The sequence below is a fragment of the Oncorhynchus nerka genome, linkage group LG3 (genome assembly GCF_034236695.1).
Source record: "Oncorhynchus nerka isolate Pitt River linkage group LG3, Oner_Uvic_2.0, whole genome shotgun sequence".
Lineage (NCBI taxonomy): Eukaryota > Metazoa > Chordata > Actinopteri > Salmoniformes > Salmonidae > Oncorhynchus > Oncorhynchus nerka.
Window position 1 is genome coordinate 16,047,334 of NC_088398.1, and position 26,532 is coordinate 16,073,865.

The 26,532-nt window shown below is 46.2% G+C and overlaps 1 protein-coding gene across 7 annotated transcripts; it reads right to left on the minus strand.

Annotated features, from left to right (window-relative positions):
* Positions 1-1,758: 1,758 nt before the first annotated feature.
* On the minus strand, positions 1,759-25,976 carry LOC115114502 (uncharacterized). 7 transcript variants are annotated; one of them, XM_065008883.1, is made up of 14 exons: positions 25,801-25,976; positions 24,668-25,006; positions 24,186-24,449; positions 23,841-23,876; positions 23,253-23,425; positions 22,863-23,025; positions 21,976-22,037; positions 21,535-21,727; positions 12,887-13,045; positions 12,494-12,567; positions 2,840-2,866; positions 2,289-2,335; positions 2,143-2,205; positions 1,759-1,995 (listed from the first exon to the last, which is right to left on the minus strand). In XM_065008883.1, exons 1-13 carry the CDS (start codon positions 25,877-25,879, stop codon positions 2,181-2,183), a joined length of 1,641 nt encoding a protein of 546 aa, XP_064864955.1. In that variant the 5' UTR covers positions 25,880-25,976; the 3' UTR covers positions 1,759-1,995; positions 2,143-2,180. The 7 variants fall into 7 exon arrangements, with proteins under 7 accessions (XP_064864955.1, XP_064864960.1, XP_064864944.1 ...); XM_065008888.1 differs by lacking the exon at positions 2,840-2,866; XM_065008872.1 differs by lacking the exon at positions 2,143-2,205.
* Positions 25,977-26,532: the final 556 nt, after the last annotated feature.

Sequence of the window (26,532 nt, forward strand, 5' to 3'; positions counted from 1 at the left end):
AGTCACAAAAACCATCAAGCGCTATATTGAAACTGTCTCTCATGAGGACCATCACAGGAAAGGAAGACCCAGATGTACCTCTGCTGCAGAGGATACGTTCATTAGAGTTACCAGCCTCATAAATTGCAGCCCAAATAAATTCATCAGAGTTCAAGTAACAGACACGTCTCAACATCAACTGTTCAGAGGAGACTGCGTCAATCAGGCCTTCATGGTCGAATTGTTGCAAAGAAACCATTACTAAAGGACACCAATAAGAAGAGGAGACTTGCTTGGGCCAAGAAACACAAGCAATGGACATTCGACCGATGGAAATCTGTCCTTTGGTCTGATGAGTCCAAATTTGAGATTTTTGGTCCCAGCCGCTGTGTCTTTGTGAGACGGATGATCTCCACATGTGTGGTTCCCACCGTGAAGCATAGAGGAGGAGGTGTGATGGTGTGAGTGTGCTTTGTTGGTGACACTGTCAGTGATTTATATAGAATTCAAGGCACACTTAACCAGCATGGCTACCACAGCATTCTGCAGTGATACGCCATCCCATCTGGTTTGCACTTAGTGGGACTATCATTTGTTTCAACAGGACAATGACCCAAAACACACCTCCAGGCTGTGTAAGGGCTATTTGAACGAGAAGGAGAGTGATTGAGTGCTGCATCAGATTACCTGGCCTCCACAATCACCAATTGAGATGGTTTGTGATGAGTTGGACCGCAGAGTGAAGGAAAATGCCAAGAGTGGGCAAAGCTGTCATCAAGGCAAAGGGCTACTTTGAAGAATCTAAAATATAAAACATATTTTAATTTGTTTAACACCAGTTTGGTGAATACATGATTCCATGTGTGTTATTTCTTAGTTTTGATGTCTTTACTATTATTCTACAATGTAGAAAATGGTTTAAAAAAAGAAAAACCCTTGAATGATTAGGTGTGTTCAAACTTTTGACTGGTACTGTATGTATATATATTATACATTTTTGTACTTTTTGTTAGCGCGATGGGACAAGGACATCCTGGCCCGGCCAAACCCTCCCCTTACCCGGACGATGCTGGGACAATTGTGTGCCACCTTATGGTCTTCCGGTCTCGCCCGGCCCCTCGATACAGCCTGGGACCCAACCCGGATCTGTAGTGATGCCTCTGGCACTGTGATGTAGTGCCTTAGACTGCTGCGCCACTCGGGAGGCTATTACATTTATTTTTACTTGCCGATGACAAGCATACGCATAACATGATGCAGCCACCACCATGAAGAGTGGTAGTCAGTGATGTGTTGTGTTTGCCCCAAACATAATGCTTCGTATTCAGGACATAAAGTTAATTTCTATTGCCACATTCCTCTCCGGCAACTGAGTTAGGAAGGACGCCTGTATCTTTGACATGATTGGGTGTATTGATACACCATCCAAAGTGTAATTAAGAATTTCACCATCCTCAAACAGATATTCAATGTCTGCTTTTATTTATTTTTTACCCATCTACCAATAGGTGCCTTTCTTTGCGAGGCATTGGAAAACATCCATGGTCTTTGTGGTTGAATCTGTGTTTGAAATTCACTGCTCGACTGAGGGACCTTACAGATAATTGTGTATGTGGGGTACAAAGACGATGTAGTCATTCAAAACTCATGTTAAACACTATTATTGCACACAGAGTGAGTCCATGCAACTTATTGTGTGACTTGTTAAGCACATTTTTACTCCTGAACTTATTCAGGCTTGCCATAACAAAGGGGTTGAATACTTATTGACTCAAGACATTTCAGCTTTTCATTTTTATTAATTTCATTTTGACATTATTGAGTATTGTGTGTTGGCTAGTGACATAAAATCTCAATGTAATCCATTTAAATTCAGGCTGTAACACAACAAAATGTGGAAAAAGTCAAGGCACTGTAAATGTCCATATACTGAACAGAGGAGAGATAATATTGCTTCAAGCTTTTGCTGATAAATCCTGCGATGTGGAGGTCTCCAGAAGGCTGCATGATTTGTATCTGAAAAAAGAACACGCTCTTAAAGCACACAGACACACACAGGTACACACACACAAACGTATGCACCCATCCATGACGTTCTGCACGTCACACCCAAAACCATACACACACACTTCACTGTCAGTGCATTATGTGACATTATGTTACCGACGTGCAGCACCAGGTTGACAGTATCATAGTGATGTTCAGAGTTGATGGGGGTGAGAGGGCCTGTGAAGAGCAGATGGGAAATTGTGACAGAAATGCACACACACACACACACCACGCATGACCCAGGGCTATTTAATTCTTACCGATCCAATTCCTCATAGACATCATCCTCCCCTCTGGGCTTCAGGTCCTGAGAAGAAGAGGAGAAGAAGAGGAGAGAGAGAGAGAGAAGTGGTGGGAGGGAGGGCAAGAGAAGGGAGAAGGGCATAGTACAGCAAGAGATAGGAGGGGAGGAGAAGAAGAGAAAGACAGAGGCATTGTAGAATGAGAGAGGAGAGAGAGGGGGAGAAGGGGGTGAAGAGGAGGAAGGGAGAGAGAGAGACAAGGGGGAGGGAGAGGAGATTACATTTAAAGGCATCCTCCTGGGTGGGATGCGATTGATTTGTTAATATCACTAATGTAAGGCTGACAGTTAAGAACCGACAGGTTTTTCTGAACCACAGGACTGATGGGTGGAGACATATCTGCTGACATAAGAGGGAGAAACACACACACCCATACACCCACATGCGCACACACACACACACACTGAGGACAGACTAGCAAGGGAGGCCACTACAACCTCACCTCCGCACACAGACTCAGGGGAACGCTTCTGTGTCTGTGATGCTGAGAACAGAACACAATAACTCACCATGTACACTGAACTCTGAGGAGAAGTCTATAGGGAGAGAGGAGAGAAAACAGTGTTCAATAACCACACTGAACCCTGGGGAGAAGTCTATAGGGAGAGAGGAGAGAAAACAGTGTTCAATAACCACACTGAACCCTGGGGAGAAGTCTATAGGGAGAGAGGAGAGAAAACAGTGTTCAATAACCACACTGAACCCTGGGGAGAAGTCTATAGGGAGAGAGGAGAGAAAACAGTGTTCAATAACCACACTGAACCCTGGGGAGAAGTCTATAGGGAGAGAGGAGAGAAAACAGTATTTAATAACCACACTGAACCCTGGGGAGAAGTCTATAGGGAGAGAGGAGAGAAAACAGTGTTCAATAACCACACTGAACCCTGGGGAGAAGTCTATAGGAGAGAGGAGAGAAAACAGTGTTCAATAACCACACTGAACCCTGGGGAGAAGTCTATAGGGAGAGAGGAGAAAAACAGTGTTCAATAACCACACAGAACCCTGGGGAGAAGTCTATAGGGAGAGGGAGAAAAACAGTGTTCAATAACCACACTGAACCCTGGGGAGAAGTCTATAGGGAGAGAGGAGAGAAAACAGTGTTCAATAACCACACTGAACCCTGGGGAGAAGTCTATAGGGAGAGAGGAGAGAAAACAGTATTTAATAACCACACTGAACCCTGGGGAGAAGTCTATAGGGAGAGAGGAGAAAAACAGTGTTCAATAACCACACTGAACCCTGGGGAGAAGTCTATAGGGAGAGAGGAGAAAAACAGTATTTAATAACCACACTGAACCCTGGGGAGAAGTCTATAGGGAGAGAGGAGAGAAAACAGTATTTAATAACCACACTGAACCCTGGGGAGAAGTCTATAGGGAGAGAGGAGAGAAAACAGTATTTAATAACCACACTGAACCCTGGGGAGAAGTCTATAGGGAGAGAGGAGAGAAAACAGTGTTCAATAACCACACTGAACCCTGGGGAGAAGTCTATAGGGAGAGAGGAGAGAAAACAGTATTTAATAACCACACTGAACCCTGAGGAGAAGTCTATAGGGAGAGAGGAGAGAAAACAGTATTTAATAACCACACTGAACCCTGAGGAGAAGTCTATAGGGAGAGAGGAGAGAAAACAGTATTTAATAACCACACTGAACCCTGGGGAGAAGTCTATAGGGAGAGAGGAGAAAAACAGTGTTCAATAACCACACTGAACCCTGGGGAGAAGTCTATAGGGAGAGAGGAGAAAAACAGTATTTAATAACCACACTGAACCCTGGGGAGAAGTCTATAGGGAGAGAGGAGAGAAAACAGTATTTAATAACCACACTGAACCCTGGGGAGAAGTCTATAGGGAGAGAGGAGAGAAAACAGTGTTCAATAACCACACAGAACCCTGGGGAGAAGTCTATAGGGAGAGAGGAGAGAAAACAGTATTTAATAACCACACTGAACCCTGGGGAGAAGTCTATAGGGAGAGAGGAGAGAAAACAGTATTCAATAACCACACTGAACCCTGGGGAGAAGTCTATAGGGAGAGAGGAGAGAAAACAGTGTTCAATAACCACACTGAACCCTGGGGAGAAGTCTATAGGGAGAGAGGAGAGAAAACAGTATTTAATAACCACACTGAACCCTGGGGAGAAGTCTATAGGGAGAGAGGAGAGAAAACAGTATTTAATAACCACACTGAACCCTGGGGAGAAGTCTATAGGGAGAGAGGAGAGAAAACAGTGTTCAATAACCACACTGAACCCTGGGGAGAAGTCTATAGGAGAGAGGAGAGAAAACAGTGTTCAATAACCACACTGAACCCTGGGGAGAAGTCTATAGGGAGAGAGGAGAAAACAGTGTTCAATAACCACACTGAACCCTGGGGAGAAGTCTATAGGGAGAGGAGAGAAAACAGTATTTAATAACCACACTGAACCCTGGGGAGAAGTCTATAGGGAGAGAGGAGAGAAAACAGTGTTCAATAACCACACTGAACCCTGGGGAGAAGTCTATAGGGAGAGAGGAGAGAAAACAGTATTTAATAACCACACTGAACCCTGGGGAGAAGTCTATAGGGAGAGAGGAGAGAAAAACAGTATTTAATAACCACACTGAACCCTGAGGAGAAGTCTATAGGGAGAGAGGAGAGAAAACAGTATTTAATAACCACACTGAACCCTGGGGAGAAGTCTATAGGGAGAGAGGAGAGAAAACAGTGTTCAATAACCACACTGAACCCTGGGGAGAAGTCTATAGGGAGAGAGAGAGAAAACAGTATTTAATAACCACACTGAACCCTGGGGAGAAGTCTATAGGGAGAGAGGAGAAAACAGTATTTAATAACCACACTGAACCCTGGGGAGAAGTCTATAGGGAGAGAGGAGAGAAAACAGTATTCAATAACCACACTGAACCCTGGGGAGAAGTCTATAGGGAGAGAGAGAAAACAGTGTTCAATAACCACACTGAACCCTGGGGAGAAGTCTATAGGGAGAGAGGAGAGAAAACAGTATTTAATAACCACACTGAACCCTGGGGAGAAGTCTATAGGGAGAGAGGAGAGAAAACAGTATTTAATAACCACACTGAACCCTGGGGAGAAGTCTATAGGGAGAGAGGAGAGAAAACAGTGTTCAATAACCACACTGAACCCTGGGGAGAAGTCTATAGGGAGAGAGGAGAGAAAACAGTATTTAATAACCACACTGAACCCTGGGGAGAAGTCTATAGGGAGAGAGGAGAGAAAACAGTGTTCAATAACCACACTGAACCCTGGGGAGAAGTCTATAGGGAGAGGAGAGAAAACAGTGTTCAATAACCACACTGAACCCTGGGGAGAAGTCTATAGGGAGAGAGGAGAGAAAACAGTGTTCAATAACCACACTGAACCCTGGGGAGAAGTCTATAGGGAGAGAGGAGAGAAAACAGTGTTCAATAACCACACTGAACCCTGGGGAGAAGTCTATAGGGAGAGAGGAGAGAAAACAGTGTTCAATAACCACACTGAACCCTGGGGAGAAGTCTATAGGGAGAGAGGAGAGAAAACAGTATTTAATAACCACACTGAACCCTGGGGTCTATAGGGAGAAGTCTATAACCCTGGGGAGAAGTCTATAGGGAGAGAAAAACAGTGTTCAATAACCACACTGAACCCTGGGGAGAAGTCTATAGGGAGAGAGGAGAAAACAGTATTTAATAACCACACTGAACCCTGGGGAGAAGTCTATAGGGAGAGAGGAGAAAACAGTATTTAATAACCACACTGAACCCTGGGGAGAAGTCTATAGGGAGAGAGGAGAGAAAACAGTATTTAATAACCACACTGAACCCTGGGGAGAAGTCTATAGGGAGAGAGGAGAGAAAACAGTGTTCAATAACCACACTAACCCTGGGGACACTGAACCCTGGGGGGAGAAGTCTATAGGGAGAGAGGAGAGAAAACAGTATTTAATAACCACACTGAACCCTGGGGAGAAGTCTATAGGGAGAGAGAGAGAAAACAGTATTTAATAACCACACTGAACCCTGGGGAGAAGTCTATAGGGAGAGAGGAGAAAAACAGTATTTAATAACCACACTGAACCCTGGGGAGAAGTCTATAGGGAGAGGAGAAAAACAGTGTTCAATAACCACACTGAACCCTGGGGAGAAGTCTATAGGGAGAGAGAGAAAACAGTATTTAATAACCACACTGAACCCTGAGGAGAAGTCTATAGGGAGAGAGGAGAGAAAACAGTATTTAATAACCACACTGAACCCTGGGGAGAAGTCTATAGGGAGAGAGGAGAGAAAACAGTGTTCAATAACCACACTGAACCCTGGGGAGAAGTCTATAGGGAGAGAGGAGAAAACAGTATTTAATAACCACACTGAACCCTGGGGAGAAGTCTATAGGGAGAGAGGAGAGAAAACAGTATTTAATAACCACACTGAACCCTGGGGAGAAGTCTATAGGGAGAGAGGAGAGAAAACAGTGTTCAATAACCACACAGAACCCTGGGGAGAAGTCTATAGGGAGAGGAGAGAAAACAGTATTTAATAACCACACTGAACCCTGGGGAGAAGTCTATAGGGAGAGAGGAGAAAAACAGTGTTTAATAACCACACTGAACCCTGGGGAGAAGTCTATAGGGAGAGAGAGGAGAAAACAGTGTTCAATAACCACACTGAACCCTGGGGAGAAGTCTATAGGGAGAGAGGAGAGAAAACAGTGTTCAATAACCACACTGAACCCTGGGGAGAAGTCTATAGGGAGAGAGGAGAAAAACAGTGTTCAATAACCACACTGAACCCTGGGGAGAAGTCTATAGGGAGAGAGGAGAGAAAACAGTATTTAATAACCACACTGAACCCTGGGGAGAAGTCTATAGGGAGAGAGGAAAAACAGTATTTAATAACCACACTGAACCCTGGGGAGAAGTCTATAGGGAGAGAGGAGAGAAAACAGTGTTCAATAACCACACTGAACCCTGGGGAGAAGTCTATAGGGAGAGAGGAGAGAAAACAGTGTTCAATAACCACACTGAACCCTGGGGAGAAGTCTATAGGGAGAGAGGAGAGAAAACAGTGTTTAATAACCACACTGAACCCTGGGGAGAGAGTCTAATAACCACACTGGGAGAAGTCTAGGAGAGAAAACAGTATTTAATAACCACACTGAACCCTGGGGAGAAGTCTATAGGGAGAGAGGAGAGAAAACAGTATTTAATAACCACACTGAACCCTGGGGAGAAGTCTATAGGGAGAGAGGAGAGAAAACAGTGTTCAATAACCACACTGAACCCTGGGGAGAAGTCTATAGGGAGAGAGGGAGAAAACAGTGTTCAATAACCACACTGAACCCTGGGGAGAAGTCTATAGGGAGAGAGGAGAGAAACAGTATTTAATAACCACACTGAACCCTGGGGAGAAGTCTATAGGGAGAGAGGAGAGAAAACAGTGTTCAATAACCACACTGAACCCTGGGGAGAAGTCTATAGGGAGAGAGGAGAGAAAACAGTGTTCAATAACCACACTGAACCCTGGGGAGAAGTCTATAGGGAGAGAGGAGAAAACAGTATTTAATAACCACACTGAACCCTGGGGAGAAGTCTATAGGGAGAGAGGAGAGAAAACAGTATTTAATAACCACACTGAACCCTGGGGAGAAGTCTATAGGGAGAGGGAGAGAAAACAGTATTTAATAACCACACTGAACCCTGGGGAGAAGTCTATAGGGAGAGGAGAAAACAGTGTTCAATAACCACACTGAACCCTGGGGAGAAGTCTATAGGGAGAGAGGAGAAAAACAGTATTTAATAACCACACTGAACCCTGGGGAGAAGTCTATAGGGAGAGAGGAGAGAAAACAGTATTTAATAACCACACTGAACCCTGGGGAGAAGTCTATAGGGAGAGAGGGAGAGAAAACAGTGTTCAATAACCACACACTGAACCCTGGGAGAAGTCTATAGGGAGAGAGGAGAGAAAACAGTGTTCAATAACCACACTGAACCCTGGGGAGAAGTCTATAGGGAGAGAGAGAGAAAACAGTGTTCAATAACCACACTGAACCCTGGGGAGAAGTCTATAGGGAGAGAGGAGAAAACAGTGTTCAATAACCACACTGAACCCTGGGGAGAAGTCTATAGGGAGAGAGGAGAGAAAACAGTGTTCAATAACCACACTGAACCCTGGGGAGAAGTCTATAGGGAGAGAGGAGAGAAAACAGTGTTCAATAACCACACTGAACCCTGGGGAGAAGTCTATAGGGAGAGAGGAGAGAAAACAGTATTTAATAACCACACTGAACCCTGGGGAGAAGTCTATAGGGAGAGAGGAGAGAAAACAGTGTTCAATAACCACACTGAACCCTGGGGAGAAGTCTATAGGGAGAGAGGAGAGAAACAGTGTTCAATAACCACACTGAACCCTGGGGAGAAGTCTATAGGGAGAGAGGAGAGAAAACAGTGTTCAATAACCACACTGAACCCTGGGGAGAAGTCTATAGGGAGAGAGGAGAGAAAACAGTATTTAATAACCACACTGAACCCTGGGGAGAAGTCTATAGGGAGAGAGGAGAGAAAACAGTGTTCAATAACCACACTGAACCCTGGGGAGAAGTCTATAGGGAGAGAGGAGAGAAAACAGTATTTAATAACCACACTGAACCCTGGGGAGAAGTCTATAGGGAGAGAGGAGAGAAAACAGTGTTCAATAACCACACTGAACCCTGGGGAGAAGTCTATAGGGAGAGAGGAGAAAACAGTATTTAATAACCACACTGAACCCTGGGGAGAAGTCTATAGGGAGAGAGGAGAGAAAACAGTATTTAATAACCACACTGAACCCTGGGGAGGAGTCTATAGGGAGAGAGGAGAGAAAACAGTATTTAATAACCACACTGAACCCTGGGGAGAAGTCTATAGGGAGAGAGGAGAAAAACAGTATTTAATAACCACACTGAACCCTGGGGAGAAGTCTATAGGGAGAGAGGAGAGAAAACAGTGTTCAATAACCACACTGAACCCTGGGGAGAAGTCTATAGGGAGAGAGGAGAGAAAACAGTGTTCAATAACCACACTGAACCCTGGGGAGAAGTCTATAGGGAGAGAGGAGAGAAAACAGTATTTAATAACCACACTGAACCCTGGGGAGAAGTCTATAGGGAGAGAGAGAGAAAACAGTATTTAATAACCACACTGAACCCTGGGGAGAAGTCTATAGGGAGAGAGGAGAGAAAAACAGTATTTAATAACCACACTGAACCCTGGGGAGAAGTCTATAGGGAGAGAGGAGAAAACAGTGTTCAATAACCACACTGAACCCTGGGGAGAAGTCTATAGGGAGAGAGGAGAGAAAACAGTATTTAATAACCACACTGAACCCTGGGGAGAAGTCTATAGGGAGAGAGGAGAGAAAACAGTATTTAATAACCACACTGAACCCTGGGGAGAAGTCTATAGGGAGAGAGGAGAGAAAACAGTGTTTAATAACCACACTGAACCCTGGGGAGAAGTCTATAGGGAGAGAGGAGAAAACAGTGTTCAATAACCACACTGAACCCTGGGGAGAAGTCTATAGGGAGAGAGGAGAGAAAACAGTATTTAATAACCACACTGAACCCTGGGGAGAAGTCTATAGGGAGAGAGGAGAAAAACAGTGTTCAATAACCACACTGAACCCTGGGGAGAAGTCTATAGGGAGAGAGGAGAAAAACAGTGTTCAATAACCACACTGAACCCTGGGGAGAAGTCTATAGGGAGAGGAGAGAAAACAGTGTTCAATAACCACACTGAACCCTGGGGAGAAGTCTATAGGGAGAGAGGAGAGAAACAGTGTTCAATAACCACACTGAACCCTGGGAGAAGTCTATAGGGAGAGAGGAGAAAACAGTGTTCAATAACCACACTGAACCCTGGGGAGAAGTCTATAGGGAGAGAGGAGAGAAAACAGTGTTCAATAACCACACTGAACCCTGGGGAGAAGTCTATAGGGAGAGAGGAGAGAAAACAGTGTTCAATAACCACACTGAACCCTGGGGAGAAGTCTATAGGGAGAGAGGAGAGAAAACAGTATTTAATAACCACACTGAACCCTGGGGAGAAGTCTATAGGGAGAGAGGAGAGAAAACAGTATTTAATAACCACACTGAACCCTGGGGAGAAGTCTATAGGGAGAGAGGAGAGAAAACAGTGTTCAATAACCACACTGAACCCTGGGGAGAAGTCTATAGGGAGAGAGGAGAGAAAACAGTATTTAATAACCACACTGAACCCTGGGGAGAAGTCTATAGGGAGAGAGGAGAGAAAACAGTGTTCAATAACCACACTGAACCCTGGGGAGAAGTCTATAGGGAGAGAGGAGAGAAAACAGTATTTAATAACCACACTGAACCCTGGGGAGAAGTCTATAGGGAGAGAGGAGAGAAAACAGTATTTAATAACCACACTGAACCCTGGGGAGGAGTCTATAGGGAGAGAGGAGAGAAAACAGTATTTAATAACCACACTGAACCCTGGGGAGAAGTCTATAGGGAGAGAGGAGAGAAAACAGTATTTAATAACCACACTGAACCCTGGGGAGAAGTCTATAGGGAGAGAGGAGAGAAAACAGTGTTCAATAACCACACTGAACCCTGGGGAGAAGTCTATAGGGAGAGAGGAGAGAAAACAGTGTTCAATAACCACACTGAACCCTGGGGAGAAGTCTATAGGGAGAGAGGAGAAAAACAGTATTTAATAACCACACTGAACCCTGGGGAGAAGTCTATAGGGAGAGAGGAGAGAAAACAGTATTTAATAACCACACTGAACCCTGGGGAGAAGTCTATAGGGAGAGAGGAGAGAAAACAGTATTTAATAACCACACTGAACCCTGGGGAGAAGTCTATAGGGAGAGAGGAGAGAAAACAGTGTTCAATAACCACACTGAACCCTGGGGAGAAGTCTATAGGGAGAGAGGAGAGAAAACAGTATTTAATAACCACACTGAACCCTGGGGAGAAGTCTATAGGGAGAGAGGAGAGAAAACAGTATTTAATAACCACACTGAACCCTGGGGAGAAGTCTATAGGGAGAGAGGAGAGAAAACAGTATTTAATAACCACACTGAACCCTGGGGAGAAGTCTATAGGGAGAGAGGAGAGAAAACAGTGTTCAATAACCACACTGAACCCTGGGGAGAAGTCTATAGGGAGAGAGGAGAGAAAACAGTATTTAATAACCACACTGAACCCTGGGGAGAAGTCTATAGGGAGAGAGGAGAGAAAACAGTGTTCAATAACCACACTGAACCCTGGGGAGAAGTCTATAGGGAGAGAGGAGAGAAAACAGTGTTCAATAACCACACTGAACCCTGGGGAGAAGTCTATAGGGAGAGAGGAGAGAAAACAGTGTTCAATAACCACACTGAACCCTGGGGAGAAGTCTATAGGGAGAGAGGAGAGAAAACAGTGTTCAATAACCACACTGAACCCTGGGGAGAAGTCTATAGGGAGAGAGGAGAAAACAGTGTTCAATAACCACACTGAACCCTGGGGAGAAGTCTATAGGGAGAGAGGAGAGAAAACAGTGTTCAATAACCACACTGAACCCTGGGGAGAAGTCTATAGGGAGAGAGGAGAGAAAACAGTGTTCAATAACCACACTGAACCCTGGGGAGAAGTCTATAGGGAGAGAGGAGAGAAAACAGTATTTAATAACCACACTGAACCCTGGGGAGAAGTCTATAGGGAGAGAGGAGAGAAAACAGTATTTAATAACCACACTGAACCCTGGGGAGAAGTCTATAGGGAGAGAGGAGAGAAAACAGTATTTAATAACCACACTGAACCCTGGGGAGAAGTCTATAGGGAGAGAGGAGAGAAAACAGTGTTCAATAACCACACAGAGAGAGAGAGAGAGAGAGAGAGAGAGAGAGAGAGAGAGAGAGAGAGAGAGAGAGAGAGAGAGAGGGGAATAGGGGGGGTAGAGAAATGTAGAGAAAGGGTGAGACAGGGAGTTAGATGAGGGGTAAAGAAGAAGAAGCGGGGAAACAAAGGAAAACAAAGAGAGAAGAAGAAAGAGACAGAAACAGAGGGTCAGAGACAGGAAATGAAATGGTGGGGAGACAGAAGGAGGAGAGAGAGAGGGAGAAGAGAACAGAGATTCATCAGAGTATTGAGATACAGAGAAGGCATGAATCCATCACCTGTCTGACATCCTCAGGATTCTCATAGATATTTTCCACTTCCCCGGAGTAGTGGGAGAGAGACTGTTCAATACCTGTGGAGAAACACACACACACACACGCACGCACGCACGCACGCACTCACACACACACACACACACACACACACACACACACACACACACACACACACACACACACACACACACACACACACACACACACACACACACACACACACACACACACACACACACACACACACACACACAGTGAGAGGCAAACTGCCAGATTCATTGCATCGACCTCATAATATGTCATGCCCCAGATCACTCACTGGACTTGACAGGTCCAGAGATGGAGAGAACACGAAGGAGGTAGGGATGTCAGAAAAGAAAACGCCGGAAGACTCACCACGGCGAGAAATGTCTTTCTGTCTCCATAGCAACACACCAGCAACCGCGGCAACCAGGGGCACCAGGAGTAATAAAGCAGAGAGGAGGGAGGGAAGGAGCGAGGCACTGTTGCTCTCTGGGTGAGGAAGAGAGATAGAAGTAGTGCTCTCTGTGTTGTCTGAGAGAAGAGGACAGAAAGAAGTGAGAAAGAGAAAAAGATAATAAGTTAATGAGTGTTGTATGAATTAAATACTTGTACATCAATGATTAGTAAACAGTGTGGTCTCATTCCCAGCAGGGGGCAGGCCTGATCCCTGGTTTAGCTCCAGAGAGGTCCTGTCTAAATAGCGAAAGACAAAATGGGAGGGTGAGTCAATGTGGGTATGTTGAAATGTCTAACTCCTTATCATGGCAAGACACTCAGTATTATTCACACTCCATACAGTACTCTGGATGAAACAGAACGATGAAAGAGAAGGTTGGGAGGGGAGACACGGAATTATTACATAACCATGTGATTAGCTCATGATATTCAAATGAGCCATTTATAGACTGACAAAGCGCCACACGCGACATGAATACAGTTATCTGGTGTGTTTGCATGGTGAGGTGAGGTGACATCATTCATGCAAACACAGCCACAGGGAGACATGGGAGCTGTGTGGGAGGTGTCAGTTACCACAGTGACAACTACTTGCTCACAAGCATCCAGAATATAAGAGAGACTTTGATGTCACCAGTGTATATCTTCATTTATATATATATCTCTTAATTTGTATACCAGCGATATGACCATTACTAACATGCTACTGTTAATTATATATTCCAAAAACATCCAGAAGTTTGTTTTTCGTAGAAGTTTCCTCTACAGGCCTTCACCTTGCCCTCCTTTCTTGACTTATACATGGTACTTCAAATGAATCAATCATGAAGTGCTGTGTGAGGTGTAATTGATTGGTGGGGGTGGTGGTGGTGGTGTGTGTGTGTGTGTGTGTGTGTTGGAAAAGTGTGGTGGCAGGGAGTTGACCCCTGGGCCAGGTTGACCTGCTCTGTTCTCAGTGCCAGCTTCTTTAACACTGCATGAATTATGGTAATTTGGTGAAGCAAGGTGAGGGGTAAATACCATCACTCCTCAATGGCCTGGGTGCACCTTCCCTCCCTTCCTTCCTCTCTGCTCTCCTCTAATTGCCTTTCCCTACACACTTCCCCACATGACAAAATATTATACTCCACACTGTAGTATCCCTCGACCATGTACTTCTTACTATAGAATATTGTAGTATACTGTACTCCACACTGTAGTATTCTTTGATCATGTGTAGTACTTACTATAGAAATGTGTAGTATACTATAACATACTATACTACACACAGTAGTATCCCTCGATCGTGTATTTCTTACATTATAATGATGTAGTATACTGTAGAATACTATACTACACGCTGTAGTGTCCAGTCAATCATGTAGTGCTTACTATAACATTCTGAAGTAAACTGTAGTATACTGTCAAATAATATACTACACACTGTAGTATCACTCGATCCTGTGTAGTACTTACTATACAATACTTTGTAGAATACTACTGTCAAGACGCTAGCCCTTTCAGTGAATTGACAAGCAGAGATGTGAACAACCCCCACTCTCCTGTTAGGAGGGGAGGAGCAGTTTTTATGACTATGTCGTAAATTCCTTGCAGAGACTATTGTCTCCCTGACCATGCAGTATGGGAGAGAGAGGGTCACAGTAAAACAAAGGAACTCTCCCGCCAAATTCTACTACATCCCAGAATTTGAGAATTGAACAATATTCCTATTTTGGAGAATGTGTAAACGGTCGGTGGAGAAGCCAGCTACGACCCGGTCCATTTCGTTTCATGTTTGTGACCTCATGAAAGACAATACAGCCACATTACCCTAACTCGGTTTATACAGGTTCCTCAGTTACGAGGCTTGCATCTAATTCTTGTATAAAATGAATGAGTAAAAGATTCAACTATTTGCGAAATGATGTAATGTGATGTTAACCTTTAAAATGAGAGAATTGGCCACCCATGTAAAGTTTAACTAAGTCAGTAGCGACACCCAAATTAATAAAGATTGGTTGGAAATGATGGACCAACCCTTTTCCACTCTTGAATAAAAGCCTCGGTGGAACTCAATTCCAAATAACGGCAGGACTTGTCCCCCACGTTGAAAAGTACTAATTCTAATTTCAACTCTACAGACCAGGAAAAGTGAGAGCTTGCTCCACACGTGAAATGGTATGAACTCTGAACTATTGATCACCTAAGGAAGAAGTGCATACTAAACTAGCATATATCAGATTGCAGCTGAACATATGCGCAAATCTAGTACGAGAACACTGACTGACGAGGACGAATCTCCAGAGTGAGATGAACCTCTCAGACCATGTGAACCTCTCACACAACATCCCGGAAGAATCTACAAAGGACAATGGCAACATCGACTGGGCAAACCAGAGCCTCACATCACCAGCTCAACTATCGAAGCCAGCTTCACGTAAATACAATGCATTACTTTTCCGAATGAGCGATCGTTAGTGGCATATGTATTTATGTGAGAATAGCTTCCCAGGTCCGATAGAGACCCATGTTCCTTAGTCTTCCTTCCAAAACCCCCTTCTCTTGTCTCTGAATCTATCATGTTATAACCAAACAGTTTTTTGTTAAGTCCACTAGGGACGATATTCACTGTACAATGTTATTATGTATTGTATATTCTGTAATTGTTTAATTATTTAGTAAATAAATAATTGAGCCAATAGGTGTATGGATGATTCATAGTAAAGGCTGGGTTCGTGCAGATAGCCAAGAATTTTATGACGTTTGGAATGAGAACTGATGATAATAATAATAATTACAGAGAATTGATTTGATAAAATAATGGTCTTCACATTTAATGACAAGCCAGAGACACGACACTACAGCTTTATCCACATGAACACTATTGTTTTTTTTACTATAGTAATACTACAGTATTCAATTTGCATATACCCAACCTATTCCCATCCCCCATATCCCAATTTGTGGCGGCAGGTAGCCTAGTGGTTAGAGCGTTGGACTAGTAACTGAAAGGTTGCTAGATCGAATCCCGGAGCTGACAATGTAAAAATCTGTCGTTTTGCCCCTGAACAAGGCAGTTAACCCACTGTTCCTAGGCCATCATTGTAAATACGAATTTGTTCTTAACTGGCTTGCGTAGTTAAATAAAGGATTAATTAAAATTAAAATTGTGCCACCCATGAGTGAGAAACCTACATGCCAAATATAGACTATATGTTGTGTTCCCTACAGGTTATAGAAAAGAGCAGAAGCTTTGAACAATCCATTCATATTACAGTCCTACAGGTTATGGAACATTTCCTTTTATAGTATTTGTCCAGTAGGTTTCCTCAAGGGGAAAGCACCCACTTCTACATCAAATATATAAAAAAAACACTTAGTAAATACTATGGTAATGTCTGCAAAAACACTACAGTGAATATTATAGTATATAAATATAGTAATAGTAATAATTTATTCCATAGTATACTATATTATTTTCTTATGTGGGTCTATCATCCATCCCTCCCTCTTTCCCTATTTTCTCCCCTCTGTTCCTTTATTATTTCCTCCCATCTCGCTCTCTGTCTTTCCCTGCCTCCCATCTCGCTCTCTCTCTTTCCCTGCCTCCCATCTCGCTCTCTGTCTTTCCCTGCCTCCCATCTCGCTCTCTCTCTTTCCCTGCCTCCCATCTCACTCTCTCTCTTTCCCTGCCTCCCATCTCGCTCTCTCTCTTTCCCTGCCTCCCATCTCGCTCTCTGTCTTTCCCTGCCTCCCATCTCGCTCTCTGTCTGTCCCTGCCTCCCATCTCGCTCTCTGTCTGTCCCTGCCTCCCATCTCGCTCTCTCTCTTTCCCTGCCTCCCATCTCACTCTCTCTCTTTCCCTGCCTCCCATCTCGCTCCATCTCTTTCCCTGCCTCCCATCTCGCTCTCTCTCTTTCCCTGCCTCCCATCTCGCTCTCTCTCTTTCCCTGCCTCCCATCTCGCTCTCTCTCTTTCCCTGCCTCCCATCTCACTCTCTCTCTTTCCCTGCCTCCCATCTCGCTCTCTGTCTTTCCCTGCCTCCCATCTCGCTCTCTGTCTTTCCCTGCCTCCCATCTCGCTCTCTGTCTTTCCCTGCCTCCCATCTCGCTCTCTGTCTTTCCCTGCCTCCCATCTCGCTCTCTGTCTTTCCCTGCCTCCCATCTCGCTCTCTGTCTTTCCCTGCCTCCCATCTCGCTCTCTGTCTTTCCCTGCCTCCCATCTCGCTCTCTCTCTTTCCCTGCCTCCCATCTCGCTCTCTCTCTTTCCCTGCCTCCCATCTCGCTCTCTCTCTTTCCCTGCCTCCCATCTCGCTCTCTGTCTTTCCCTGCCTCCCATCTCGCTCTCTGTCTTTCCCTGCCTCCCATCTCGCTCTCTCTCTTTCCCTGCCTCCCATCTCGCTCTCTGTCTTTCCCTGCCTCCCATCTCGCTCTCTGTCTTTCCCTGCCTCCCATCTCGCTCTCTGTCTTTCCCTGCCTCCCATCTCGCTCTCTCTCTTTCCCTGCCTCCCATCTCGCTCTCTCTCTTTCCCTGCCTCCCATCTCGCTCTCTCTCTTTCCCTGCCTCCCATCTCGCTCTCTGTCTTTCCCTGCCTCCCATCTCGCTCTCTCTCTTTCCCTGCCTCCCATCTCACTCTCTCTCTTTTCCCTGCCTCCCATCTCGCTCTCTCTCTTTCCCTGCCTCCCATCTCGCTCTCTGTCTTTCCCTGCCTCCCATCTCGCTCTCTCTCTTTCCCTGCCTCCCATCTCGCTCTCTCTCTTTCCCTGCCTCCCATCTCACTCTCTCTCTTTCCCTGCCTCCCGTCTCGCTCTCTCTCTTTCCCTGCCTCCCATCTCACTCTCTCTCTTTCCCTGCCTCCCATCTCGCTCTCTGTCTTTCCCTGCCTCCCATCTCGCTCTCTGTCTTTCCCTGCCTCCCATCTCACTCTCTCTCTTTCCCTGCCTCCCATCTCACTCTCTCTCTTTCCCTGCCTCCCATCTTGCACTCTCTCTTTCCCTGCCTCCCATCTCGCTCTCTCTCTTTCCCTGCCTCCCATCTCGCTCTCTGTCTTTCCCTGCCTCCCATCTCGCTCTCTCTCTTTCCCTGCCTCCCATCTCACTCTCTGTCTTCCCTGCCTCCCATCTCACTCTCTGTCTTCCCTGCCTCCCATCTCACTCTCTGTCTTTCCCTGCCTCCCATCTCGCTCTCTCTCTTTCCCTGCCTCCCATCTCACTCTCTGTCTTCCCTGCCTCCCATCTCGCTCTCTGTCTTTCCCTGCCTCCCATCTCACTCTCTCTCTTTCCCTGCCTCCCATCTCACTCTCTCTCTTTCCCTGCCTCCCATCTTGCTCTCTCTCTTTCCCTGCCTCCCATCTCGCTCTCTCTCTTTCCCTGCCTCCCATCTCGCTCTCTCTCTTTCCCTGCCTCCCATCTCGCTCTCTGTCTTTCCCTGCCTCCCATCTCGCTCTCTGTCTTTCCCTGCCTCCCATCTCGCTCTCTCTCTTTCCCTGCCTCCCATCTCGCTCCATCTCTTTCCCTGCCTCCCATCTCGCTCTCTGTCTTTCCCTGCCTCCCATCTCGCTCTCTGTCTTTCCCTGCCTGCCATCTCGCTCTCTGTCTTTCCCTGCCTCCCATCTCGCTCTCTCTCTTTCCCTGCCTCCCATCTCGCTCCATCTCTTTCCCTGCCTCCCATCTCGCTCTCTCTCTTTCCCTGCCTCCCATCTCACTCTCTCTCTTTCCCTGCCTCCCATCTCACTCTCTCTCTTTCCCTGCCTCCCATCTCGCTCTCTGTCTTTCCCTGCCTCCCATCTCGCTCTCTCTCTTTCCCTGCCTCCCATCTCGCTCTCTGTCTTTCCCTGCCTCCCATCTCGCTCTCTGTCTTTCCCTGCCTCCCATCTCGCTCTCTGTCTTTCCCTGCCTCCCATCTCACTCTCTCTCTTTTCCCTGCCTTCCATCTCACTCTCTGTCTTTCCCTGCCTCCCATCTCACTCTCTCTCTTTCCCTGCCTCCCATCTCGCTCTCTCTCTTTCCCTGCCTCCCATCTCACTCTCTCTCTTTCCCTGCCTCCCATCTCGCTCTCTCTCTTTCCCTGCCTCCCATCTCGCTCTCTGTCTTTCCCTGCCTCCCATCTCGCTCTCTGTCTTTCCCTGCCTCCCATCTCACTCTCTCTCTTTCCCTGCCTCCCATCTCGCTCTCTGTCTTTCCCTGCCTCCCATCTCGCTCTCTGTCTTTCCCTGCCTCCCATCTCGCTCTCTGTCTTTCCCTGCCTCCCATCTCACTCTCTCTCTTTCCCTGCCTCCCATCTCGCTCTCTGTCTTTCCCTGCCTCCCATCTCGCTCTCTGTCTTTCCCTGCCTCCCATCTCACTCTCTCTCTTTCCCTGCCTCCCATCTCGCTCTCTGTCTTTCCCTGCCTCCCATCTCACTCTCTCTCTTTCCCTGCCTCCCATCTCGCTCTCTCTCTTTCCCTGCCTCCCATCTCACTCTCTCTCTTTCCCTGCCTCCCATCTCACTCTCTCTCTTTCCCTGCCTCCCATCTCCTCTCTTCTCTCCCACATCCCAATAAGAGAGTAAATGGGACAACAAGACCACAATACAACGTTCAATCAGCCCTCACAAACAGCTCATTCTAAATGCAACACTTCCCTTTGCATATCCATTACTCTTGTTAAAGCATTGCTTTGTTGTGTGTCATCATCATGGCTCCTCGGTATCAGTGATGTATGGGGGTATTGGTAGTGAGCTCATCCCCATGTGGCTGTGTGTGCTTCCTCAGATACAATGAATGTGAATAGATTCCAGAGAGCTGTCCTGGTGTCCTCCCTCACCATTTACACTTATCAACTGAAGAAGTGTGGGGTGTGAAGAGAGGGAGAGAGAGAAAGAGAGAGAGAGAGAGAGTGACACAGACAGACACAGAGAGACAGGGAAACCAATACTATTTGAACCCATGCGGGTCTGGTGGTGATGACAGTGACAACCCATTACCTCCGTTGGGACAGAAGCCATAAACAGTCTGTCACTCAGCCAGGCAGGCACACGGGCAGGCAAGCAGGCAGGCGAGCAGGCAGGCAGGCAGGCAGGCAGGCAGGCGGGGCTACAAGGTCAGTGCTCTGTGAAGCGTTTTATAGTGGTTGTAGAGCAACTTCAGGTCAACTTGTCTGGCTGTGATAAGCAACAGAACAATGGGTTAAGGATGTAGAATAGGATAGAATGCAATAGAATAGAATAGGTGAAACAGACAATTAGACTCCCATTCAAAGCAATGCTCTGTGGTGTGTTGCTGGATCAGACATGGGACCATATTGGGTGTCATGTGGACGTTTTCTTCAGTCAATACTTGGCAAATCCTCACGTAGAATTCAGTGCCTTTCTCTGTCTTCTATATGTGTACAATTCTTGTTATTCTCACATTTAAAGTTTATGTGGAGTTTAGAATTGGAATTTAGAATTGGAATTTAGAGTTCATCCTGCCTATTCCATTTCTGGGCTGATTGGTTAGCTCACAACAGGGCTCTGGAGATAACGAGATGAGAATGGAGTGGGCACACATCCAGCACTGAAGGACTGGAGCGACGGGAGAGAGGGATAAACACAGGCAGGTGTGTTTACATAGCTAACGGATTAGCAGCTGAGCTAGCCTGCTGTTCACTTCTCTCTGTTGGGAAGGGATGTCTGGTGTGCTTAGGATTTAGAGCTGTGATTCCCAACCAGGGGTACTAGGACCCCTGGAGGTACTCGGCCTATCCACAGAGGGTACTTGAAAAGACTCATGAGACCATAGGCTGACTGGTAAAATGCACATGAGGGGGTACTTCAGGGCTACTCCGGGCAGAGCAAAATTCTGTTGGTGAAACAGTAACCCAAAAAGGTTGGGAACCACTGATCTAGAGCAGTGTTTCCCACCTCCGGTCCTCTAGTACGCCCAACAGTACACATTTTTATTGTAGCCCCAGACAAGCACACCTGATTCAACCTGGCAACTAATCATAAGGCCCTTAAAGAGTTGAATCAGGTGTGCTTGTCCGCGTGTGCTGTTGGGGACCACTGATAGAGGAGGTTCATGTTCAGTAAACATGGACTTGGATGAGAGCCTATTTGGTCATAATGATTATAGTGGTATTGGCTATAATGGTGTTAAAGAGCAAAGTATATTTGAAGCTCTCAAATGGAAACATGCAAACAGATGAGTTACATAACTTCCTGGTTTTACAACTTCTCTGTTTGTATGGTTCCATCTGAGTGGTTTAAATATACTTTCCCCTTCTGTTAATCACTGATGAGAATCACTGATGGGAACTGACCAGGGGCGGACTGGGACCAGAAATCGGCCCTGGCATTTCTAGCACATCGGCCCAGACCGCCCCTGGAACTGACTGCGAGGGAGAAAGGATAAGATGATAGCAAGAAGGAAAGGAAGCATTGTAAAGGGACCTATTTGGACAAACATATAGGCTTATTGTTGGTCCTGCTAGGTACAGTTAGTTGACACTGACCTGAGAAAAGTTGAGCATTTTTAGCATTACTGATTATGGTTAGCATTAGGAGAGGGTAATCTGATCTTAGATCTATATCTAAAGACCCAAGTTGGACCGTTTGGTTCTCTCCACCTTTCGGGGGCAGTTTGACGGTGTAAACAGCCTTGACCGCTTGTCCGTTCTGCAGCTGCATGGTGCAGGTGTAGTTCCCAGCCGTGTTCTGGGTGGGGGACAGGGGGACCTTGGTGCTGAGGCGACCCGGGCCAGAGGAGCTCCACTTCAGCGTGCGACTCTGGTTCTGGTGGCTCCACACCACCCGCTTCACCTGGTGGATGGAGGAGATGGATTGTGCTTATACAGTGTGTTCTTCATACACCAGGGCCGTGTTCAGGGGACTATGCAATAGTCCAGGTTGTCCTTCCCTGTTTCAGTCACTTTTCCGTTTTGTGCCTAATGAACTCAGCCCAGGTGCTCAAGGAGCCATTTTGTGCCTGAAAGCTCACCACACATCAGCTAACTATCAAAGTGAAGAGATGAGGCATGAATGTTGCCAGTCAGGGGATGGTTACCTACCTGGGAGCGCTCTGTATAATGACACGTCAGGACCAGGGCTGATGGAGAATGTCTGGCTTTCACTGGGATGGAGGGATAGTGAGAAAGGGGGAAGGAGAGGAGAGGAGAGTGGAAGGCAAGGGAGTAGGAAAGAAAAAGATAATGTGAGGTAGGAATAAGGAGAGTGAAGGAAGTACCAATAAGAGGTAGTCAGGGGACAAAAAGAGAAGGGGGCAAGGAGAGGTGGAAGGTGAGTTAGGGGGGGTGGGGAGGATAAAAAGAAAACAATGAGAGAATCAGAGATTGTTCAAAATAATATATATTCATTACACAGAATTGCTTCTAATGTGTCGCCTGATGGTGACTAATGCCCCATGTCTCATCAAACCCCAATGAGGATCAATCTGGGTGTAATCAAGCCCTACAGACACACACGTCTCTGTCAGTGATTACAGTGTTTAATGTGTGCCTCCCACAGCCCTGGTGGGAGTGCGGCAGGTATAATCGTACATAATTACACCCATAATGAGGCAAGATAAAAAATATATGGGTCCGCGGGGCTTTATGTGTGTGTGTGTGTGTGTGTGTGTGTGTGTGTGTGTGTGTGTGTGTGTGTGTGTGTGTGTGTGTGTGTGTGTGTGTGTGTGTGTGTGTGTGACAGACGTGTGGAGCAGGGTGACAGTGACAGATCGCTTGGTCATGTCTGGGCAGCTGTGATGGCTGCCAGAGGGACAGTGATTATTAAAGACTTCCGAGACCACAAAAATGGACAGACAGGTGTGTGAGTATGTGTGTGTGTTTCTGTGTGTGTGGGAGTTGGACAGTATTTTTAGTCTTTGTTTATATTCATACCGATATCTCTATTTCAGGCATAAATTAATCACACTCCTCCCTCTTCCCCTCTGTACCTTGGAGGATGCTAAGCAGGGTCCTCTGGCTGAACGCGTTGTCATTGAGGAAGACCTCACACATGTAGAGGCCTCCGTCATTCAGCCCCGGGCTCAGCAGGAAGGAGAAGAAACCCTCTTTTGGGGTAGACAATGGCCCGTCCAGGCTCAGCTGGGCATGAGTCTAGATCAATCAAATTCATTCAATCACATTCATTTATAAAGGCTCTTTTTACATCAGCAGTTGTCATAAAGTGCTTTTACAGTAACCCGGCCTGGACCCTGTGGAGCAGGCAGAAACAGAAGCACTGTAGCTAGGAAAACCCCCTTGAAGGAAGAAACCTGTAGAGGAACTCAGTTGAAACGCACGTAAGCATGAACATATACACACACATCCTCTTCTGGGTGTACCTTGCTCTGCTCTGTGCGGTCCCTCCAGCGGTCGTACCCGTAGACCAGGGTTGTGCTGTTAATGTTTCTGCTGTCTGGAGGCTTCCAATAGAGCAGGACATAGTCGCCCCGCATCGGAGGGCAGGCGAGGGTGAGAGGGGTCTGGGTGAGACTGGCCATAGAGATCTGAGCACCTAGGGAGGGGGAGAGGAGAGGGAGGGGGAGGGAGAGAGAGAAAGAGAGAACGGGGGGAATGGGGGAGAGAAAGAGAATGAGAGGTGCGTAAGTGAGAGAGAACGTGAGAGATAAGAAGAGAGAGTGGTGGGGGGACGGTGAGAGAAATATGTGGGGAAGATTGTGGGGTTGAGAGTATTAGAGAGGAGGATGAGTGACAGAGATGGCAGTTTGAAGAGGAACAGAACAGACAGAGGAAAAGAAAAAGAGATAGAGAGAGAGGTGCACAGCAGCAACAGGGATTATGTCGTTATGTTTCTGAGAGAGAGCTGGTCCCTCAGTAAGGTCAATTTGTATTGTGCTGCTTGATCCAGAGGCTGCTGACTCTGTGTTTTAGCTAGACTAGAGTCTACTGTACACTGTGACGTCACTCACTATGGCTTATATTGGTGAACGAGGCCACATTCATACCTAGAAAGAGAGAGAGAGAGGGTGAGCGGGAGAGGGTGGGAGGGAGCGAGAGAGGGAGAGAGGGAGGAAGAACGACAGAGAGGGAACAAGGGAGTGAGAGAGAGAAAGGGACAGAAATAAAGCATTTGGGTTTAGTGTGGGAGCAGTTGTTATAGTGGGAGCACATAGAAATACTAGTCAATTACATAACAATGCCAATACAATGCCGATCTAAATACAATGCTTTACTTGGAGTATTGAGATTCATCCCAGATTCAAATTATGTCACTACACCCTTTCCTGCCTCTCTCCACCCCCGTCATATCTCACCATCCACGCGGAGGTCCACAGTGAAGAGGAACATAGGGGAGCTGCTGTTACCCCTTGGGTACACCTGGCAGATGTATACCCCCTGGTCAGTGAGGCGTATCTGGGGCAGCTTGGCAACACCCCCCCCTGACCTCCTTGCCAATCGTAGCGGCGTCCCGCCAGGGGACAGCCAGGTTACCTCGGAAACGGCGGAGGCGGGGGACACTTCTGCCATCAGACGCAGTGTGCTGTGCTGAGGGAGAGTGGCTGAAGGAAAGATAGAGACTGGGACCGATGTAGGAGGTAGGAAATAGGAGAAACGAAAGAAGAGATAAAAAACATGTGGGATATTGATACTACAGTCTGACCTGATTGTGTCAAATAAAGTGTGCATGGGAAATTATTTACACAAAATATTTGTATCAATACCATCACAACTGTATATTACATGTATATGGACATACTATAACGGTAGGTTTGTGTATAGGACCAGAGTTCTATACCTGCGAGGATGGCTAATAGTATGATCTTCTCTCTCAGTTTCTTCTCTTGCTGTTTAATCAGACAGGAGTAGCGACCCTTGTCCTCCATTTTGGGGACAAACAGTAGAGAGAAGTCCCCAGTTTCCTGAAAGTTTGAGTCAACCAATCGCATGGAAGCCTTTGAGGCTGCGCCCGAGAACTGCTGCCTCTCATTGGCTGAGAGGACCAGTTTCCAGTGGTCCACCCCGGGAGACTTAATCTTCCAATTAATGCTCACAGAGCCCGTGAGAGGCCAATCAACACAGGGTAAGGTGACTTCCCTGCCAACCATTGTCACGACGACATCACTCCAGTCAGGGTCTGATGATGACAAAAACCACACACAAAAACAAGTGAGTGAAATAGTGATAGGTCTAACCTTCCAGTGGGCTTACAGGGGAACTTCTGCCATGGCTGCTCACAGCTATCCGGCTCTATGTGCTCTGTAAAAACGTAAGGTGCTAGTAGAAGGGGTTGCAGTTGGATCAGGCTCTGGCCTCACTACTGATATAATCGACCTGAGGAGATAAGAGGTGACTAGTTCTGGAGCCACAATCAACACTCAGACTTAACCCAGAGATGCTCAGCTCTGCTTCTAGAGGACTCTCAAATGGCACCCTACTTCTTAGAGCCCTGCTACAAAGTAGTGCACTATATAGGTAATAGAGTGCCAGATCGAACGCAACCCAGGTTTTTATCCTTCCTTTATAATCAGTAACTGATTTAGATCAGGAAGAGCCAGTGTGTTGTGGACTCTTTAAGCCTAATCAATGGCATTAATGGACCAATTAAACGCCAAGGAGAGTTGAGAGCCAGCCAGACTGGATGGATTAGAGATGTGTATCCCTGCTTTGACCTCCAAATGACAGGAATATTTCTAAACCTCTACTGAAATACTACCTTATTTATAAAATACTACCTTGATTATTTTCTATGTTATGTCTTCCATATGCTTTCTGATAAAAGATCCACTGATCCCCGACTGAAGAATCCCACATTCGTTTTCAGCTTCAAAACGAGTGGGTAACCCAGTCACAACAGTTGTATGGGAGAATAATTGCAAGTGAAGGTTATTTGTGCGATGTCAGCTATCAATGGTTAAAATTTCGTCATACCTTTAGTGGTCGTGTCAGATTGAGTGATGAGCATCGCTGAAGAAGAAATAAGAACAAAGAGGAGCCATCTAAACTCCATGGTCCAAGTGGAGGCAGCTGAGCAGGTGTTAAGTCAACTCACACACAGACCAACACACACTCTCCACTAGCACCCACCACCACCACAAACAACAACACCCTTCTCATCTCCAGTTTACTAGCAACATTTCTGTATTCTATAACTGTCATTAACAGGGAATGTGGTTGCGTTTCAAATGGCATTCTATACCCTATTTAGTGCACTACTTTTGACCGGGGCAAATAGTACCGGTCAAAAGTAGTGCAATATATAGGGGATATGGTGTAATTTGGGGCAGAACTTGTGTCTTTACTTTGAACAGGATACGACCTGTCCAAAACCTTGACAGTGTTCAGGAAGAGAGTGTCACTGTGTCCACTGTTGGTGACTGATAAAACTTATAGGACTGGCACAGGGGGAAAAGGCTAGCACAGAAACACAAACACGCACACACACACACACACACACACACACACACACACACACACACACACACACACACACACACACACACACACAGTATAACACACCAGGCTACATGATGATGTAAACTCATGCTGCAGCTCAGGCACTGTACTGTGTATGTTCTTGAACAGAGAGGGAAGAACTTCACTTGGGATAAAATCCATACGATGACCTCAATACAAAATGACAAAAGGAACAAGCACGTACAG

What these genes read in the sequence shown, in the direction of transcription:
- LOC115114502 (XM_065008872.1), bottom strand. Translation starts at nt 25,879, where the DNA reads ATGGAGTTTAGATGGCTCCTCTTTGTTCTTATTTCTTCTTCAGCGATG. An exon ending in ACCGCACAGAGCAGAGCAAG is followed by an intron (nt 23,026 to 23,252) that starts GTACACCCAGAA and finishes TGATTGATCTAG; the next exon opens with ACTCATGCCCAGCTGAGCCT. An exon ending in GTCTATGAGGAATTGGATCG is followed by an intron (nt 1,996 to 2,288) that starts GTAAGAATTAAA and finishes TTCTTTTTTCAG; the next exon opens with ATACAAATCATGCAGCCTTC.